Source organism: Papaver somniferum, chromosome 8, assembly GCF_003573695.1.
Source record: "Papaver somniferum cultivar HN1 chromosome 8, ASM357369v1, whole genome shotgun sequence".
Taxonomy (NCBI): domain Eukaryota; kingdom Viridiplantae; phylum Streptophyta; class Magnoliopsida; order Ranunculales; family Papaveraceae; genus Papaver; species Papaver somniferum.
Window position 1 is genome coordinate 171,767,821 of NC_039365.1, and position 22,279 is coordinate 171,790,099.

The 22,279-nt window shown below is 35.1% G+C and overlaps 2 protein-coding genes across 12 annotated transcripts; one reads left to right on the top strand and one right to left on the bottom strand.

The window, feature by feature from the left end:
* Positions 1–4,439: 4,439 nt before the first annotated feature.
* On the top strand, positions 4,440–5,043 carry LOC113306463 (agamous-like MADS-box protein AGL97). The gene is made up of 2 exons (XM_026555395.1): positions 4,440–4,803; positions 4,910–5,043. Exons 1-2 carry the CDS (start codon positions 4,440–4,442, stop codon positions 5,041–5,043), a joined length of 498 nt encoding a protein of 165 aa, XP_026411180.1.
* Positions 5,044–5,657: 614 nt separating this feature from the next.
* On the bottom strand, positions 5,658–9,098 carry LOC113303979. Of its 11 annotated transcripts, none has more exons than XR_003337951.1 (6): positions 8,817–9,087; positions 8,227–8,327; positions 7,023–7,098; positions 6,855–6,927; positions 6,536–6,747; positions 5,658–6,033 (listed from the first exon to the last, which is right to left on the bottom strand). XR_003337951.1 is itself a non-coding variant. In XM_026553070.1 (6 exons), the coding sequence occupies exons 1-5, from the start codon at positions 8,842–8,844 to the stop codon at positions 6,648–6,650; spliced, it is 378 nt and encodes a 125-aa protein (XP_026408855.1). In that variant the 5' UTR covers positions 8,845–9,098; the 3' UTR covers positions 5,658–6,033; positions 6,625–6,647. The 11 variants fall into 11 exon arrangements, 1 of the variants encoding a protein (XP_026408855.1); XR_003337954.1 differs by having other exon boundaries at positions 7,826–8,327; positions 8,817–9,083; XR_003337958.1 differs by having other exon boundaries at positions 8,250–8,327; positions 8,817–9,078.
* Between the last annotated feature and the right edge of the window lie 13,181 nt (positions 9,099–22,279).

The window sequence follows — 22,279 nt, forward strand, 5'->3', positions numbered from 1 at the left end:
TAATTGGACCTGGCTTCATGAATCCCAATGAAGTATTTGTAGTCGCCAAACCCTAAAAGGATTTCCGGAGAGGATGACTCTAGATACAACAAGGACACACCAAACAGTTGCGTTAGGATTCAAAGATCCTAGTTGCCAAGAGTTCCCTTTATATAGACTTCAAAGCCTAGGTTTCTTTAAGTTTAAGCTAAGATAGCTTTAAAGAAATATCCACGTTAGATGAAAGATATACATTATGGTTAGGTAAACCGCAACCGAACCGTGTATAAAGACTATGTTCGACATGGTTAGCCGAAAATAGCCGATTTGAACTTAAAAGCTTAACACTCATTTTCGTGTTCAGTAAGACATTAATATTGAGTTACAATCATGTGATCAAATGAGTCTAGTGTTAATTAGATAAATGATCAAATACAAATTACTTCATGGAAATATTTAACCGCAATTGATTCATGATCGACATAGTTTGTAAAGGTACAAAGTACAATTACTTGAATCGTTCGTGAATCGGCTGAGTCACAGTACAGACCGGTTTGCAAACTTATATGTAATTACCGAGTTCCGGAGTCTACAGAACTTTTCAGTTCATAAACCGGTTTGAAAACTTATGTAATAACCAAGTTCCGGACTCTACAAAACTTTTCAGTTCACGTACCGTTTTGCAAACTTTAAACCAACTCAAAGTTCCGGAGTCTACGGATTTTTTTAGTTCACGTACCGTTTTGCAAACTTAAGATCTTTGCCGGTTCCGGAGTTTACAGAACATTCAGCTTGCGTACCGGTTTGGGACTAAACTGGTTCTAGAACTTACAACTGCTTTGACTAACATACCAGTTTGATTATTTTAACCCGGTTCCTTTACCACAATTCCACGATGGTTTGTATACGAATATACGTACCTATACGGATAAGGAAACAAACATATTTTCCCATGATATACATACGAATATGCATATCACACAAATATGGAAGTCGATATATAACTACTCCGCTACGTGTATGAATACATGTAATACGGCTTCAGACATATAAAAATTTTATCAGTTTATAAGACTGATAACACTGTCTTGTATTCCGAATATAGTAGTTCTATATTTCTCTAAATCAATTCGAAACATTCCTTAATAACAACAATGACACATATCACTATTCCAAGCTATTTTCAAATGATAAACTTGAATCATGATTTGGTTCCGAACAATAAATTGTTCTCCACCGAATTTGATCAAGTATGAACAAATGTTCATTAAGCTTAGTCATTATATTTCGAGAAATTCGTAAACTAAATAATTAGTTCTCGACTCGAAATTCTTGTCTATGCAAGCTAGTCTAATTAGTTATGCGACAATAATCTCAAGGATAGAAATGGGAATATAACTTGAGAAATAGGTGGTTCATTCTTCATTTACCATTTTCCGATAAAGTTCTCCAAAAGCTTCAGTTGATCTTCGCCTTCAAACGGTAGAATGCAAATGATGACTGGCTCTTTCTCAACTCCACTATCCTAGACAGTGACTTAACTAATTATAGACTAGAAATCAAGATACAGTTTTGACAACTAAATTTGACAGCAAACTTGATATAGCAACACTTGTGAGTTCGACCGGTCAATCCTCTAACATAAAATAAAACGTAGTTCCTAATATTGATAATGGGGTGTACCAGTTTACTAGGGAGGGTACCAAATCCCATAAAATAAATTAAAAATTGATTTGTCTTATATGGGATTTGGTACTTTCCCCAGTAAACTGAGATACCCATTAGCAGTCATGGTGCTTCTCCCGCTTAAAATTATTGCTCTCTGTATCCATATTAGTGCCATGAGGACCTATGTTATGAGATGACGGTAACTGATTCTCAAAAAGATAAAACAAAATTTGTAGCTCGACGAGTCAATTTTTATTTATAAACGTTTTGTTTTGCATCATTGTTTAACAACAAGTCTAATGTGTATTTGAGCAAGTTGACTTTTTTTCCTAACTGAAATGTCTCGTCTGAATCTGACTCTGAATCTAAAATTATTAAATAGTAGATTTGTAGAAAAGATTTGAATCCAGTAAGATATGTGTTCCCACGAGTCAGGTACGAAATGATTTGACCCAAATAACCCTGATTCAGATATATAAGCCGAATCAGACCTCGAGGAAGATATTAGAAAAATAAAAAAAACAAACGATCTAACACCTGATTTGGGTTGATCGTCTGTCCTTAAATTAATTTTTTCATATCATTTGAATTCACTCTCATTTTTATACATCGATTGAACTTTCATTGGGTCGAGGTTCAATAAAATCCATACGATTCATTCTCATCAATCCTAATTTTTGTTTCGTATTATCAACAAATTGAAAGTCGATATAATTTTAATAAGATTCACTCTCTTCCTTTGGAATCATCCCCATTTGAATGAATGACATATGTTTAGAATTTACATTAGTTGATTCAAAGGCAAAACATCTGACTTGTAATTCGTTTGACATCAATTATTAGATATGCTAAGTAATTTACAAAATTCAATCTCAAGACAAATTTGTTAGACTTTGGAATTCGGTCGATCATATTGGACCTGACAATATTTAATTAGAGCTTCTCTAATGGTGTTGTGTGTGTGTTTCCTAAGTGGAATTACAAACAAGACATCCTTATTCCAATGCTAACTTAAATTTAGAGGAAAAAAATAATTCATCTCCAATGGTGTTAGTTGTGATCTTTCTTTAATTAAATGTAAATTTTATTTTTAGTAATTAAAAGATTTTATTAGAACTAAAAATGGTTATTTAATGTATTGGAATTAATTTTAGTTAAGTAAAAGCTTATTAGGATAGCTTGACATTGTCAAGGTGAATGTCTAAAACTTGACATTCATCTTGACAATCTGTAACAAAAATTAAGCCATGTCATCTTCACATTGATTTAAGAAATTGGATTGGAGAAGAATTTTAAAGAAAACAATGTGTATCCTATATGGACTTAAACATTAATCATCACATATATTCCATTGAAGAAGCTCTTAGAGGTTATACATGTTAATTTCAATAACAATTTTCATCCGATTTTTGTATTCGTTTGTTCTCATTAGATCCCATTTTATATTTTTGACTGCACTCCCATCTGCTGACAAAAAATATGGTCTAAAGTATGCATTAATGGTGGGCTTGGGTCTAGAATTTTAGAGGCGGGATTTATGTTGGAATTATGTTTTTCTTGGTACGTTTGGTTATCCAAATCTCTGGAATCACGTTCCCTACAAGAATTACTTTTCCAGTAAATCCACATATGGAGTCCGACCCATTCCCTCTAAAATTTGCTGGGAAACTTATTAAGGAATTTATCGACCCACTTTTAAAAAAAAACACTCTAATCCCATATATATATATACACGGTTTTGAGATTCTAAAGATAATGCCAAACAATACACGAACTTCAAAACAAGAGAACTCTGTGCACCATAGGAATTTTAATTGAGTTACCAAATTCTTGGGGGATTTACATGAATCCTGGAATTTGTAATTCCCTGAAATTATAAGTCCCTCAAAATTGAGAATTTTGCAAACGTAACCACCATAAACTCAATTCCATAGAATTTCGTAGGAAGTCTTTCCTTACCTCGCCCTGGATATTGATTACTTCGAATACACTTTCTATGAAATTGTTTCAGAAACAGTTTCCAGGGAGAGTCATCGAATCATACGAAGTTTTATGAAATTAAACTAAAACAAACTATATACCACATTTCATGGAATAAGGTTTGTTATTAAATGAATGGAAACATGTTATTTTCACGGAAAGATGATTTATTCATGGAATTAGGCCTTCCTCAAATATAATCTTAGCACAATATAAATTTCCAAAGATGATTCTTCACGAAGAAAATAAACTAATAAACTTTAGAATCCAAAATAATTTGATGTTTAGGCAGAAGAATTTTGATTCAAATCGAACAAACTAATTTATAAAATATTTTAGTTACTCAGAAAAGGAGGAGCGGAAATAAAAGAATTCAAACAGGACCAACATGGACCCACCCTGTGGACGAACCCATCCACTGGACGGGCCTTCACCAAGTGCAACCAAATCCAATTTTCAAAAAGGTCACGTCTCTAAAACATAGACGCACCGACCTATTCAAATTTTTAGAAACAAGGTTTCCTAAAAATAGAAAACGCCGCATTAAATTAAAATTAGGAAACCGACATAATTACGGTAAGCAAGATTTTTATAAAAATGGAAACTTCTGATTAGATTTAGGAGTATCCGATAAGTTATCATCCATATAAATAGAGGTAGAGTAGTACATGTATTCTCAAACTCAATTATAGCTTTACTAAATCGATCGCACTAGCTATACCGCTCTCTGAATCTCTGCAGTTTTGAAGAAATTATAACTTTATTTTGTTACAACAAACTTTTGAAGAATCATGGGCCAAAGGAAGATAGAGATGGTAAAGATTGTTGATCCACAAAAGAGAATGGTAACTTTCTTGAAAAGAAGAGAAGGTATCAAGAGTAAAGCGACTGAACTGTGCAGGTTATTTGCAGATATAATTGTCTGCATAATCGTATTCTCTCCTGGTGGAAAGGCTTTTACCTTTACTAATTCTCCAGTGGGTGTCTGTAATATGGTTCAACGGTTCCTGGAAGAACAGAGGAAAGGTAAGAAACAAGAAAGAGAGAATGTTCATAGAAGTAAGAATTCTACACAGTGCAGAGACAAGGCTGGTGTTGGGAATGGGAGTACTGATAGCTTTTGGTGGCATAATATAGACAGTGAAGAACTCGGTTCATGTGGAGAAGTTAAAGCCTGTGAGACATTCTTTGGAAAAATTGAAACAAAATTTGTGTGCAAGAAAAGAGCAACTTATTGCATCATCTTCGTCATCCTCTTCAACTATTGATGACTTGATCATAGTTGATGAAGACTGTATCATTGAAGACAGAAATGTGGAAGATGCTGCAACAAGTATTACTGAAAAGCATGAAGCTGGGGAGACATGTTGCAAAGATCAGCATAATCTTGATCTAAGTCTTAATCTTGGGTGGTAGCTTAATGAATAGCAACTATGTCATTGCCCCCTTTGCTGAAAAGGGACTCGTCGAACCTTGTCAAAGTCACCCCATCCAAGAATTGCCATTGTAATATTTTGTTCTAGAAGTTTTCTCTTGAATTTATCTCATGCAAATATTGTAGCAACTACAATTAGTGCGACTCTTCCTGAGTAGACAATTTTTTTTTTCTTTACTAGTTAATATGATCTTCATATATCTCTGTAAGTTCAATTTCAATAGAAAAAGAAAAATTCCTATTAATGCAAGGACTATACATCTTTGATTTCTTCATTGTAAAATAACAAAAATTACGACGTACATTGTTAGAAACCTACTTTATCACCTTACAAGTATTGTTAAAATAGTTCCTCATCACCTGAATAACCTTGGCTTTTTGATCTTTCTAAGTTCCAGTAAGTGCTTCCTTTTGTAAGCTGCTTTCTGATGAGAGCTAAGTCTATATTTACACCTAAGTGACTTGGGGCTCTGCTATAATTTGGAAACTATTACTTGCAAAGCCTGTCATAATGCAAAGCATGGCAGTAGCGGGACTTCTGCAACTAAATTTGAAATATGTACCTGCTAGCAGGTCCACTGATCAGGTTAACCTCTTCAGAATCTCTTTTTGGGCCTCAACATTATCATTCTTCAGTAACAATGCACATGAAAGACGAATTTAGAATGATAGTTGCAAAGATGCTAGATTACAGAAGGAGAGTTAAAATCATCCAAACCCCTTTTAAGAGTCGATTCAGAAAGGTAAAACAATGAACTCCCTCATATTAGCTTAGACTCGTGAACCAGACATATGGTAATTATTAATGCAAGTTTTATCTTACTACCAATTATTGCATCTGTATTGTTGAAATCGATCATTCTAGGAAGCATCACTAAGCGAAAGTAAGCTGAGCACCCACAAGAAGAGAAAATGCATGAGCAAGTGACAACTTTCGGCAACACTGCATTATCTTCAGTAACTTGAGGGACCTGCATCAGAAAGAAGTCAAGTTAGATACATAAGTTCTGACAAAAGAAAAACCAAAGCTGTGATAGAAGCCACCATAGGTTACTTTATCAAGTATAATTTACAATTGCACCAAGAGTCGAAAAACAATATTCGATAAAAGAAAGCACTTGCAGAGTATACAAACAGGAGGATGCTCCCGTATCGTACTCACCACCTGAGAAGTCTCTAACATGAGAATCTCAGTACTATGACTCAGAAGATCATCCTAATTTTTGGTTTTACAAGCTTCAATTTGAATAATGGTTTTTATACATCTGTAAGCTCAATTTCAGTTTCAATTTCATTAGAAAATTCCAATCAATGCAAGGGTTCATCTACAATTTCTTCATTGTAAAATAATAAATATTGCGATGAGCATCACTAGAAACCTACTTTATCACCTTATAAGTCTAATGTTACTAAGAAATCACCTTGCAAATCTAATATTACTAAGCAAAAATTGTTAAAATAGTTCTTCATCACCTGAATAACCTTGGCTTTTGATATTTCTAAGATCCGGTCGGTGCTTCCTTAGTAAGTTGGTTTTTGATGAGAGCTAGGTCCATAATTACCTAAGCGAACTGGGGTCGTCCTGCTATAAAATTTGGAAATCCTCCTTGCTAAGTATGCAGTTGCAAACCTCTGCATCACACCCTGCCTCTACAGCATCTCCTCTTGGCCTCAACATTACTCTCCTACAGTAACAACGCACATGGAACACGAATTAGAATGATAGTTGCAGAGATGCTAGATTACAAAAAGAGAGGGTAAAACAATAAGCTTCCTTATATTATTAGCTTACACTCGTCTTGATTTAGATCTTGAACCAGACATATGGCAGTAAATTATCAGTGGAAGTTTTATCCTACTACCAACTGTCACATACACAAAGAACACAATACAATAGTGCATTGCTGAAAACGATGATTCTAGGAAAGCATCACTAAACGAAAATAAGCTGAGCACTTACGAGAACAGAAAATGCGTGAGCAAGTGACAAAACTTTTGGGAACACTGAGAGCATTATCTTCAGTAATCTGAGGGGCCTGCGTCAGAAAGAAATCAACTTAGATATAAAATGTTTGACAAAAGAAAAAACCAACGCAATGATAGAAGCCACCATGAGTTACTCTATCAACTATAATTTACAAGTGTGCCAAGAGCTGAAAGACAAAATTTTATAAAGAATAGCACCTGCAGAGTGCCGGAGTATATGGATGACGAGTTACATAGTAAAAGTTCCAACTTAACATACACAGATAAAAGCATACTGGTGAAGGAAGCTAATAAGCCAATGACTGATGTAAAGGTCATATTTATCGCTTCACTACATGGCTAAGGGGTCCAGTAAATCGAGAAGACTCCAGTCAGCAAGGGGAGGATGCTCCTGCATCGTACTCCCTGCCTGAGAAATCTCTAACTTGGGAATCTCACTCTGACCCAACTTAGTAAAGGGTGACGGATCGCTTTAAAGACATGACTTACGGGAATAGACAAAACCTATCCAGCCTACGCATCACTGGTTGCTTCTGATAAATGTACAAGAACCAGAAAAAGATACAATAAATAGTAAAGAGAAAAAATTAGAGCTAAAAGTTCACTCAACCTATTTCACAAAGACTTAACTGCAGAACTATCCCAAATTCATACCAATAGAAGTTCATAATAGTTGCCAAAACGAACCTTAACCAAGTTTCTCTATACCAACCACACTGTTGAGTGGCAACATGCTATATGCTTCACAAGAAGATGTAAGAGAACTAAGGAAAAAACCTGGATGAGTCTGGTCCAACAATGAAGACTTATATTTTAACCTTCCACAAGAACAGGATGTAAGAAACAAAAAGAAGAAGCCTTGACGCGGGATTCAGCTACCAAGACAAGAAACCTCATTTGTCGATCATTTGAGATACTCAAAAGTCAAACCTTAGCAAGTGATTCAATATAAGGATGAGCATCCAGCCATGTTATTGAACAGAATCCTTCCAGTCGTCGGATGGATAATCATAAAAATCTATGAAATTCTTTTTCTTAAGACAATAAGATATAGTGTTGTCCAATACATGTATAAACACCCTCGACTCTTCTATCCACTTCCTGATAGATTATAAGAAATTATCATAACCTGCAATATCATACTGCGACTAATCATATGCAAATCCATATAAATTTACCGAGCGCTTTAATTTCTTCCAACCTTTGTAATAAACCTCCATCTCCAAGATATCAAAGCAGCTTGAAAGATTCTTATCCAAAATAATTAATACGCTCGTACCTACACTTCATTTGAATCATTTCAGTATCACTGTTTATCAAACAAAGGAATACAGTAGTAGAATAGGTATCTCCTCCACACAGTTTCCAAGAATATGTTTCCGAGAAGTAAATCTCAATCTTATAATTATGATTCATCACACTCCCAACTCTCCAAATGCAGACAATTTTACTATCAAGTGATCTGAGTGGATCTAAAGCTAGACTAACTAACACAGGAAAACGAAACAGGTACGAATCCAGATAAAATCATATTCTGGGTTTCTAACTGATGATGATTGGTTCATGATCAGTATTAGATACTTTTGGGAGTTATGAATCCAATAATTTTGGATGAAATGTGAATCAGAGATGGGTGATAACCATTTTCTGGATACAGATTTGAAAACAAGAAGAGATTTGAGTGGTAAACACAGTAGCATATGAACTAAAAGATCAGTATTATTAATTACTAGTAAAGATGATGAGGATGACAAATTATCAACTTTACCTGAAAATCTTAGGGTTTCTGAAATCATCCTGGAAGAATCAAAGCTTCAACTGAAGACAATAATTTCAGAGGAGGAGAGAATTTTGTTTCTGAAATTGAGTCAAGGTCGGAATTCGGAAACTCCATCTTCAGTTAGCGCGGCGCTGTTGTAGCTCTGATTTCTTTTTCAACTCAAACGAGTGTGGAAGTAAACATTTCACCCGCTTTATCAACATACGAGTATATTTTATCAAAATTCTTCACATACCGCCGGTTTAACCAACCCAAAAACAACCCTCCTATGTAACTTCCAATGGTGGGATCAAAAATAGACGGGGCTACTCTATGTGAGGAGGTGGTTTTTGTGTTGTTTAAATAGAGGAAATGCATAAAAGTACTGATATTTTTGTTCTTTTTCTCCTCCACATTGTCAGTCTGTCAGTGTTGAGTATAATAAGTGAATCATTTCCAAATGAGTCGTTCTAGATAGAAAAAGAAAACATTCTAAAACAATATACTTAATGGAGGGAGATGAGGAAATCCTTGGGAGCAGTAGGTTCCATGGATCCCGGACCAAACAAAGAAAAATTCATGTGAATATACAGTTTTAACGTTGTCTGTTTCCTCGGTCCATGAAGAATTTTGCTTCTAGATATAATTTCAAACTGCAAAAATTGAGTGTGTAAATTCGAAGGTGCAACTGTCTATATACATATCCGAAACTTAGTTCACAAGTTAAATCAATATTTGGGAAAAAAAAACGTTTCTCATACGAGAAAAATAAGAACAACAACCATGAGCATGCAAAACATTCGCCTTGAGAAACAAAAAAGGAAAGTCTAACAAACACAAGTGAGTTCTGAGATGATAACTTTAAAATCTAACTAGGTTCACGAAATCAAAAGGTTGGGTTCGTGAACTCAAATTTGGAGTTATGGAACTTCTCATTACTAGTAGTAGGTTCGCGAACTCAAATGATTTTGGAGTTCAAGAATTTAAAAATTAGATTACGCTTAATTTTTGCGTTCACGATCTCAATTAGCTTTGATGTTCAGCAACTTCTGGCACTGTGTAGGTTCGCGAACTCAAAGGAACAAAGTTCGTAGAATTTTAATCACTTGGTTCATTATTCTGAAATGCATCAAGCCAAAACTTGACTAGAAAATTACATTGGCTCATTTGTTGAAAAATCCTTCTTTGCAATTCCATTACTTACTAATTAAAGTCCTTGACTTTGCTACGATAAATAGATAGAAAAATAGTCAGAAAGGAAAACCAGTCTTCGTTAAAAACCTTTGATGAAGTTCTTCAAATGATGTCTTTGTGCGGTTTTTAATCTTTAATCTTCAAGGGTAACTTGGATGATCCTAAACTCTACTACCTAATCTAATCTGCATTGAAGCTAAATTTAGTATGCTACTAATCAAGAAATAGTTTTGGCATTTAGATTTAATAACATACTTGACATACCAATGCTTGTAAGTTCAACCGAGCATATGCTCTAACAAAAATTAATCTAAAAAAATAGCATCATAAAGAGTATATGGGTTATGAAAAGACGAGGGTACCCAAATACACCACAATCTTTTATTTATCAACCTATAAGTCCTTTACCGAATGTGACCGTCTATGGACTGAGTCCATACAATACGACAAATTCGGTCTGCACTTCATGTGATCATCTATGGATACAAGATCGAGACAATACAACAAAAAGATCACGTGTGTGATTGACTATGAATACAAGATCGAGAAGATACGACAACAAAGTGTGCACTAAATAATAGGTACGGTATTAAACTGAAACTCTGTAGGATCAATATCAAGTGTTACAGAATTTACATACTGTATGGGTTGTTGTTGGCACAAAAAATTACTAAATATATTTCCCACTAATTAACTGGTAATATAGTGGTAGTAAGAGATCGTTCCCACAGAGAGCTGTGTAATTGATAGGTTATTTGAATCAGCAAAATAAAGTAAATAACAAAAGAGGGTTTGGTTTTTAAGATAAATATACAGATAATAATAAAGAAAAGAGATGATTAAGGAATCCTTCGCCGTTACAAGCGATTACTGGATTAGAATACTTATCTATCTTCTATTAGAACCATTCATCACCAACCGTAGAATAACAGGTACGCTTAACTGTTCCCAAAACTCCTTGTTTCACCGGATAACAGGTATGTCTAGTCACCGGATTCTATCCAACTGATCCGCCTTGAGGTACGCTTACAAGGTGTAACTCGATCGAATGCTTTAGGGTTTGTGAATTTAGGTTTGATTCCAGCAGTTAAACTCATTATGCTCGGTTCACTTACTGGTGTTGTTTCCATACACGATTGCTTTATAGAATCCCTCTGCAAGGTCTCATGTTTTCTACTTTTGTAGGAGATGCACGACAATTACGGATCGCTCAACTCTCTAATAGCAATAGAGTAATCAATAGGCTAATCTAGTTGCGCACCCAAACCAATATAAGAATCAATCATAAATCCTAAATATAGTGAAAACAAACGATGATGATAAAACCTCAATGTATTATTAATAAAGCTTCACGCTTAGAACATTGAATTCATTCTTAATCAACAAATGACTTAGCTACTCATATTACAAAGAAGATGAATAATGGTGGTTTCCTCCTAAAGGGGTAAACCATAGGTTTTTGATGTAGAGATAAACCCTAGATTGTGATATGATATGATACCATTTTACATGACCTAATACCTTTTTATAGATTTACATTGCTTGGCCATCAAATATCTCCGCCGGTTAAGGAACCCGACCCGAAATTACGAAGGAAAGATCCTAACCGTGAATTTTGGCTTTCACAAGCATGCATACCCGTTTGCATACTTAATTTTGTATTAAAATCCAGGGAAATAAGTATGCACACCCGTTTTCATACTGAAAATCCGTTTGCATACCCGTTTGCATACTTTTCCTGTCTTCGGTTTTCGACAAAAAGCTTGTTTTGCCCACAACTTCTTCTTCCGAACTCGGAATGACCTCATTCTCTTTGCATTGTTTTTCTATTTCAATTATATTCAAGATGGCGATGAGAAATCCTGAATTTGAATGATTTAATCTCGGTCTTTGGCCCGTCTCTTGATTTTGAGTGTTTTGCTCATTTTCGTCGCACTTCTTCCACTTCTCTTGGACTTGGGAACTTGGACACTTGGAATACTTCTATTACTAACTATTTTTATCACTTTGTAGCTCCTTTTTTGATGACTCACCTAATAGAGGCAAATAAGAGAATACAAGAGTAATAATACGAATATGTTAGAGCATTGCTCGGTCGAACTCACATGTGTCGCTATCTCAAGCATGTTTGTCAATGTTAGTGATCAAAACTATAAGTCTTGATTTTCTAGTTTACTATAGATAAGGTCTCGGACTAGGATATAAAGTGTATTTGAGCTCAAGAACTCCATGGCAATCATCATACAAGACGAAGAACTACTCAAGGAACTGGTGGATCTTCATCGACTAAAAGGTATGTGGAGACTTGAACTTATATATCACTCAAAAGTATATTTATCTCCTATCTTGAGACAAAAGTCGTTTTTCTATATAGACTTAGATTATACACATTTGGTATTTCGAGCCGAGTTTACCTCGCCTATCAATTTCTCGAAATATGTGTTGGTAAAGCTTTCGCTTTAGCCAAGTTAGTCTTTACCTAGTGACGCAAGTCATGATATGTTTCAATCACTTTGAAAATTGCTCTGACGAAAAATGGTTTGTGAATAACAACTATATAACGTCCTCTGATAATGTTTCAATGATTGAAATGAGAGTATAGACTATATAACCATTTGGAGGATATAAGCATTGTTGTGGAAACACATATATGTATAAGTCCTTATTGCTTGAACCGAAGTTTGCGAACTTTGTTGATCAAGTGAACCGGAGAAGTGCGTGAGCTAAGTCCGCGAACATGGCGAAGTTCTCAAACCCGAGAATTTCTGCTGGAGTTTGTGAACCCCATCCGGGAACTTAAGTCCGCGAACCCAGTCCGCGAACTTGAGTAGGTTATGTCTAAAAACGATGTTTAGTGAACTTATATTTATAAACTAAGGAATGCAATTGCAAACCGTGGCTATAGAGTTCGTGAACCGATTCATGTGAATCAAATCGTTTTTGCTTCAATTGTGTCTTGTGTAGTACATGAGATTTCCTTGCATTTGAACAACTCTCTAACTAGTTCATCTGAGTCATTTGAACTAGTTATGGTGAAGAAGAATATGGTTGATATTAAAGTAATCATATGGCTAACCATTTGGTTAACTATTGTTGAACCAACTAATGTACAAGTTTGGGTACGGTTACACAAGACCAGGAACGTGCATTTCATGTGTGTATAACAAGTTATGTTTTCGATCTAACGGTTGATAAATATTAGCTTGAATCTAATCAGGTTTTCATTTAACGGTGAATATTGAATGCTTTGTTACCAAGCTAACCGTGATTGCAAACCCTAATTTGAAATACTATATAAGGGAGAACTCTAGAAACTGGGAAAACTAATTCCCACATATTCTGTGGTATACTAGTTCTGCTAAGCTAGAGTCGATTCTCCTTTAACCTTTGGTTTCTTCTTCCAACCAGGTTAACGACTTAAAGACTTCATTGGGATTGTGAAGCCAGACCGATACTACTTTTTTTGTAGTTGTGTGATCTGATCTTGCTGTTTCTATCGTACGAGTACAATTGTAATAATTGGCTTGAGATTTATATCTCTGATAGGCAAGATAAAAAGTAATCACAAACATCTTCGTATCATCGTTTGTGATTCCACAATATCTTTTTTCGTTGTGTCGATTAAGACTATTGTGAGGTGGTTGATAATACTAGGCTGTTCTTCGGGAATATAAGACCGATTTATCAATTAGTTCCTATTCACCTTGATTTATCAAAAGACGGAACAAAACTTGTAGGTATATTCTTGATAGACGGATTTATCTATTATCATAGACTTTTTTGTGTGATACAAATTTGTTTATTAAAGTCTTCGACTTTGGGTCGTAGCAACTCATAGTTGTGGGTGAGATCATCTAAGGGAATCAAGTACGTAGTATCCTGCTGGGATCAGAGATGTAGAAGCATAACTGTACCTTGGATCAATGTGAGATTATTGGGGTTCAACTACAGTCCAGAACAAAGTTAGTTTGGAGTAGGCTAGTGTCTGTAGCGGCTTAATACAGTGTTTGTTCAATCTGGACTAGGTCCCGGGGTTTTTCTGCATTTGCGGTTTCCTTGTTAACAAAATTTCTGGTGTCCGTTTTATTTCTTTTCCGCATTATATTTGTTTATATAATTGAAATAATACAGGTTATGCGTTGTTCAATCAATTAGAATATCCGACCTTTTGGTTGTTGATTTAAATTGATTGACACTTGGATATTGGTCTTTGGTACCATCCAAGTTTATCTCTATTGTATTTAAATTGAGACTCGCAGTTTGCTTGAGTAAGATTTAAATCGAGAGATAGAGATTTAAACTCTTTGATATACTTTTCTATTGATTGAGTCTAAATATCTAGTTGATTCTCTAGAAAGTATATTGGAGTTTGTCCATACAGATTGCTAAGCGAAATATTGGGTGTGGTTTTTAAACCCCAGCTTCTTTCAATTGGTATCAGAGCAGGCAAACACGTTTAAGACCTTGCAAATTTGTGTTTGTAGCGATCTGACTCTATGGACAGAGGTGCTATCTCTATTAACGTACCACCAGTCTTCGATGGATCTAATTACTTATGGTGGAAAATTACTTTGCGAGATTTTCTTCAAGCGCGTGATTTTCAATCATGGGTATATGTTGTTAATGGCTATGATCCTCCCGTTGTGGCAGTTGGAGATGTAAACGTTCCCAAGAACATTGGTGAATACACCCCTGCCGAGATACTTGTTGCAAAGCAAAACTCCGACGGTTTGAATGCTATCATACATGCCATTACCCCAAATCTTCAGAACCATGTATCTAATTGCACTAAGTCGCAAGAAGCTTGAGAAATCTTAAAAACCGTTTTTGAAGGTAATACCAGTGAGAAGGAAGCTAGGCTTCAAAACCTTAATTCCGATTGGGAAAACCTTCGTATGGCAGATGAAGAAAAATTTGATGAGTTTAATCACAAAGTGTCTGAAATTGTTAATGCATCTTTTGCATTGGGTAAGACTATTCTTTAAAAGGACATTGTGATGAAAATCCTCAGATCGCTGCCATCTAGATACGATTCTAAGAAGCATGCCATCGTTGAGGGAAATAACCTTAATAATATCTCCAGAAATACGCTGGTTGGGAAGCTTAAGATCTTTGGTCATGAAAATTCATCCAAATCTAAGGATGTTGCGTTCAAAGCACTAAAGGACACTAAATTACTTGATAAAAGTAAAAAAGTGTATATCTCTGAAGATGATCACTCTGAGACAGATTCATCATATGAAGATCTTGACAAATCATCCTTGTGATCACAAGACAGTTTAGGCATCTTCTGCTGAAGAGGAGTAAACGGTTCTCCAGAGATAATCCTAAGGCATCAGTCAAATCTCATAATCGTGTTCCTTCTAAAAATAGGGATATTGATGAAACTGATGACGAGGATATGCCTCAGTGCTTTAAGTGTAAGGGATTTGGTCATTTTTCAAACGAATGCCCAAATCGTAGAAAATACACTAGGAACAAAGGTTTTGCTGCAACTCTTGATGAAATATCTGACATCTGTGATTCTAATGAAGACGAGAAATCAAGTGTTGCACTTCTTGGTGAAAATATTGATTTTGACTACTATAACAATACATACATAAATCTTGATATTCTTTCAAAAGATAATCCAACCATTCTGGAAGATAAAGTTGACCCATCCTTTGGAAACTCTGTTTGTAATGTTTCAGGTTCCACCTTGTGCCTAGCTGCTTGCACATCTCAAAATCCTGACTTCTATCCTAACTTGACGTGTTCTTATTGTTCGTTAAAGGGTCATGAACTTTCAAGGTGTTACAAGTACAAACACCAACGAAGGCACGTCAACAAACTTCAACGAAGAGCAAATCATTTAGAACGGAAGCTTAAACTTGCTCAGAAGAACGCTGAGGTATGTAGGATTTTATCTTCGTCTAAGAAGTTAGTTTCCAAGGATAAACCAAGACCATTAGAGAAGAAAGTATGGTCAAGTCGTTTTGATAGACTTAAGTCTGTGGATTCCTCTCAAGAGGAAAATGGTGGACAAATTGTTGTTCACCGCAACGCAACTTGATTGCGTTGTTTGAAATCTTGTCTCAGGTGCCTGATCAAAAGAGACAATGATTTTGTACCTCTCAGGCTTTAGGAAAAGTTTTTTTTCATCTTCTTTTCTTAGATTTTCCTTCTTTTTGTCTACCAAACAAAATAAAGGGTACAATCGACAATTTTATTCTTCATAGGGTTGAGAGTTGGTCGTGTACGAACCTGTTAAAAAGGTTTGAAACCCTACATTCCTTTCTCCCTCTCTGAAACCTCTTTTTATCTCAAGACTATTTGTTGAGAAAATTGTGATTTCCTCTCACAAACCCATACGTTTATGGATACTCCAAGCATGATGTATTCTGATGGTTTTAATATGATTGTTAAGCCATCAAACACGAAGGAGAAAGAAAAATCTCCATTATCTCCAACATTGAAAAGGAAAACAAAGAATGTGAGGAAGCCAAGAGCTAGTCCTTCGAATTCTCAGAAGTTTTCTGATGTTGTTGATGTGTTGAAGGAGATGCGAAAGGAGATTCAACAAATAAAGGCTTTTGTGTATAAGACTCATGAGATTCAGAAGGCCCTGGTTCGACAATATCAGCCAAGAAGGTTTATTGATATAAACTCATATCTTAATGAACCTTATGTTCTAATGGCAGTTGAGGACAAGGAGTTCGGGGATGATAAAGAATTCTTTAAAGGCCTTATTGCCTAGTAAATCTTCTATTTTTCTTGTTTTGCTTAGAAGAATAACTAGAGTTTGGAATAGCCATTATTATAATTACACATAGCTATGTCCAACGTTTTCATCTTCATGTCTTTAGATTTATTGGTTTAAATTCTAAATTTGTTTGGAAGATGATTTTTGCAGTATTAATCTTTTTGGTTTTATATATTGCAATATTGTTATGGGATATGTGTGTTTATGTCCGTGAACTTGATTATCCATACTTTGTCAAAAGTAAAGTCGTTCGTGAGTTGATATGTATGTATTGATGAAAGAATGAATTGACTTTTGACAAATACAAAAGTTAAGCCTATTATGTCAATTTTTGATGGAAGATAGGTTAAAATCTTTTGTGTTCAAGGATTATGTCTATTGGATGTCATTGTGAAAATGGTGATGGAAAATAGAATGAGTCCTTGATTATTCTATCGACTGAGTCATTGATTTGGCATAGTTGTTGTTCCATGAGATACTTTGTGTCAAGCATGACCAATTAAATTAATTACTTTTGTGATTATTTTGGTTGTATATTTCGATTTTGTTAATTATGGGTTTTCTTGTGATTAATCTAGTTGAGTGTTTTTAAGTCTCCATAAGTTTACTTGTGTTGAGCATTTCCGATTAAGTTAATCATGGGTTCTCTTATGATTAATTTAATATTTTGGATTCAAATTCATACTTGTATGTGATTTGTTATGTCCAAACAAATCCTTCTTTTCTTTTTGAAATTAAGATCGCTCTTGTTGTTCTTTCGGGAATGACATATTATAGGGGAGAGTTCTTAATTGAACTTGTGCTTAGTTGCCAAATCTTTGTGGGGAATGCGGCTGTGGAATATTATAGGGGTTACCTTGTATCTTTAAACCCCTTGATGAATGCATTTAGCTTCAGCTTTATGATTGCATCTAAATAAGATGATATATGCTTTATTTTGGTCATGAAATGTCTCTTTTGGAAATTTCATTAAGATCCCATTCTTGTACCTTTGCCAATTTTATTGACAAAAATGGGGAGAATTAATATGTAGTTCACACTACAAATACATATGGTTTCCGGATCATTATGTAAGGGGGAGTGGTTTCCATGTGAGAAGGAGTATTGACTAGGGGGAGTAACATATCACCAAAGTATTGTTGTTAAAGTTGTGATACAATTGAACTTTGACGTTGTGTAATGATATTGTATAACAATGATTGAGAACTCTTGTTTTCTCGTTGTTATAGCTACGGATTTTCAACAACGGTGATGCTAAACTTACAACCTTTGGGACCATTAGAGTACTTGGAAGTGACGAAGATTTCAAGTAATGTTGAAGATTAGGCATGTGGAATAGGAGCTACAAAAGTTTATTTATATATTTTTTGTGTTCCACATGTATTGATAGTTTTGTCACTAAAATTGACAAAGGGGGAGATTGTTAGATCATTGCTCGGTCGAAATCGCATGCGTTGTTATCTCAAGCATGTTTGTTAATGTTAGTGATCAAAACTATAAGTCTTGATTTCTAGTCTACTATAGCTTAGGTCTCAGACTAGGATAGAAAGTGTAGTTGAGCTCAAGAACTCCATGGAAATCATCATACAAGACGAAAGACTATTCAAGGAACTGGTGGATATTCATTGACGAAAAGGTATGTGGAGACTTGAACTTATATATCACTCGAAAGTCTATTTATCTGATCACTTGAACTAGGGGTAGTCTGCTTGGTCTCAACTATACGAATTTGGTATTAGATTTTGTTAACGAGGAAACCGCAAATGCAGAAAAACCTCGGGACCTAGTCCAGATTGAACACACACTGTATTAAGCCGCTACGGACACTAGCCTACTCCAAGCTAACTTCAGGCTGGACTGTAGTTGAACCCCAATCAGTCTCCCACTGATCCAAGGTACATTTGTACTCCCTACGTCTCTGATCCCAGCAAGATACTGGGCACTTGATTCCCTTAGCTGATCTCACCCACAACCAAGAGTTGCTATGACCCAAAGTCGAAGACTTAACAATAAAAAAATCTGTCTCACACAGACAAGTCTATCACGGGATCAATCTGTCCCCACAGATAAACCCTAAAAGGTTTTGTTCCGTCTTTTGATAATAATCAAGGTGAACAGGAACCAATTGATAATCCGGTCTTATATTCCCGAAGAACAACCTAGAGTTATCAATCACCTCACAACAATCTTAATCGTATGGTAGCGAAACAAGATGTTGCGGAATCACAAACAATGAGATGAAGATGTTTGTGATTACTTTTTATATCTTGCCTATCGGAGATATCAATCTCAAGCCAATCAATATGATTGTACTCGTACGATAGAAGATGCAAGATCAGATCACATAACTATGATAAAAGTAGTATCGGTCTGGCTTCACAATCCCAATGAAGTCTTTAAGTCGTTAACCTGGTTTTAGAAGAAGAAAACCAAAGGTTAAAGGAAAAACGACTCTAGCACGCAAACTAGTATCACACGTAAGGTGTGGGGATTAGTTTTGCATAATACTAGATGTCTCATGTATATAGTCTTTCAAATCAGGGTTTGCAATTAAGTTACCTTGGTAACAAAGCAATTAATATCCACCGTTAGATGAAAACCTGATTTAGATTCAAGCTAATATTTCTCAACCGTTAGATCGAAAACTTAGATTGTTATACACACTTGACAATGCACGCTTCTAGGTTTGTTAACCGTACCTAAACGTATGCACTTGTTGGTTCAACAATAGTTAACCAAAAGGTTAGCCATGTGAGCATTTCATATCAACCACGTTCTTCTTCACCATAACTAGTACAAATGACTTCAAATGAACTAGTTAGAGAGTTGTTCAATTACAAGGAAATCTCATGTACTACACAAGACACAATTGAAGCAAATGATTTGATTCACTTGAATCTGTTCATGAACTTTTATGGCCACGGTTTGCAAACCGCATTCCTTAGTCTTTTTAAGTTTAAGTTCAGAAATCATGTTCAGATATATAACCTTCTAAAGTTCGCAGACTAGGTTCGCAGACTTAAGTTACCGGGCAAAGTTTACAAACTCCAGCAGAAATTCTCGGGTATGAGAACTTTGCCAGTTCGCGGACTTAGTTTTACGTAAGTAGTTTGTCAACTCCTGCATAAATTCTCGGGTTTGAGAACTTCGGCAGTTCGCGGACTGATTTCGCGGACTTGGCTCACGCCATTCTTCCGGTTCTCTTGATCAACAAAGTTCGCAAACTCTCATTTCAATCATTGGTTATGTAATCTAAACTCTCATTTCAATCATTGAAACATTCTTAGAGGACGTTATATGGTTGTTACACCATTTCTCGTCAAAGCAATTTTCAAGATGATTGAAACATATCATGACTTTCGTCACATGGTAAAGATAAACTTGGTTAAAGCGAAAATCTTACCAACTCATATTTCGAGATATAGATAGGCGAGATATACTCGGCTCGAAATACCAAATGTGTATAATTAAAGTCTATATATATAGCATACGACTTCTTGTCTCAAAGAGTAGGAGATAGAGTAGATAGACTTTTGATTGATAGATAAGTTCAAGTCTCCACATACCTTTTCGTCGATGAAGATCCACCAGTTCCTTGAATAGTCCTTCGTCTTGTATGATGATTTCCATGGAGTTCTTGAGCTCAACTACACTTTCTATCCTAGTCTGATACCTTAGCTATAGTAGACTAGAAATCAATACTTATAGTTTTGATCACTAACATTGAAAAACATGCTTGAGATAGCAGCGCATGCGAGTTCGACTGAGAAATGCTCTAACAATCTCCCACTTTTTCAATTTTAGTGACAAAACTATCAATACATATGGAATACAAAAAATATAAAGAAACTTTAGTATCTCCTATTCCACATGTCTAATCTTCAATATTCCTCGAAATCTTCGTCACTTCCAAGTACTCCAATGATCCCAAAGGTTGTAAGTTTAGCATCACCACTATTGAAGATCCGTAGCTATAACAATGAGAAAGCATCGGTCTCGATCATTGTTATACAGTATCATTGTATTATTACACAGCGTCAAAGTTCAATTGTATCATAACTTCAACAATAATACTATGGTGATATGTATCACTCCCCCTTAGTCAATACTCCATCTCACATGGAAACCACTCCCCCTTAGTCAATACTCCATCTCACATGGAAACCACTCCCCCTTACACAATGATCCGAAAACCATATGTATTTTAGTGTGAACTACATATTAATTCTCCCCATTTTATCAATAAAATTGGCAAAGGTACAAGAACGGGGTCATAATGAAATTTCAGAAAGAGACATTTCATGACTAAAAGAAAAAAATACATACCAACTAATTTAGATGCAATCATAAAGCCGAAGCTAAATGCATTCATCAAGGAGTTTAAAGATACAAGAATACCCCTCTAAAATTCCACAGCCACACACCCCTCAAGATATGACCATTAAGCACAAGTTCAAAAGAACTCTCCCCCATTTGATGTCATTCCCGAAAGAACAACAAGAGCAACCTTAATTTCAAAAGAAAAGAAGGATTTTTATTGGACACCAAAAACCATAAGAATGATTTCCTATATCCAAAAACTAAATCAAATTAATCACAAGTAAATCCATGATTAATTTAATCGGAATACGCAATCAAATTAAACACAAAAGGTAATCAATTCAATTGATTATGCTCAACATAAGAGAACTTATGGAGACACGACAATACTCAACTAGATTAATTACAAGTGAACGCATAATTAATCTAATTGGAATACACAACCAAACTAATCACAAAAGTAATCAATTTAATTGTCATTTGTTTTGCTCGACATAAGAAAACTTACAGAGCAATAACTAAATAACCAAACAAGATTATTAATTTAGTTCAATATGCTCGACATAACATATCCCACAGAACAACAACTAAGCTAAAAAATCAACTTAGTTGTATAGTGCTCAACATAATATACATTGCGGAGCCTCGCGGTAATACATAAAATATGGATCATGGATGATTAATACCGCGGAATACACAAGGATTCATTCTATTTTTCACCACTATTTGCATAACGATATTAATGGACATAATCTTTGAAAACAAAAGATTTTAACCTATCTTCCATCAAAGAATTGACAATATAGGCTTTAACTTTTGTATTTGTCAAAAGTCCATTCATTCTTTTATCAATACGTGAATACTTATCACGAACGACTTTACTTTTGAAAAAGTATGGGACAAACATAGTTCACGGACGTAAACACCAATATCCCATAACAAATTGCAATATAAAAAATCATAAAGATTAATACTGCAAAACATCATCCTCCAAAAAGTTTTAGAATTTAAACCAATAAACCTAAAAAAAGAACAAGAAGATGAAAAATAATAACTATGTGTAGTCACAATCATTGCTATTCAAATCACTAGTTATTATTCCAACTAAATCAAAGAGAAGACATACTAGGCAACAAATAAAACAAGCTAAGGAAAACAAACTCTCAATGCCATCCCGAGCACGAACTAAGATCATATGGACGGTTCAGAATCCTCC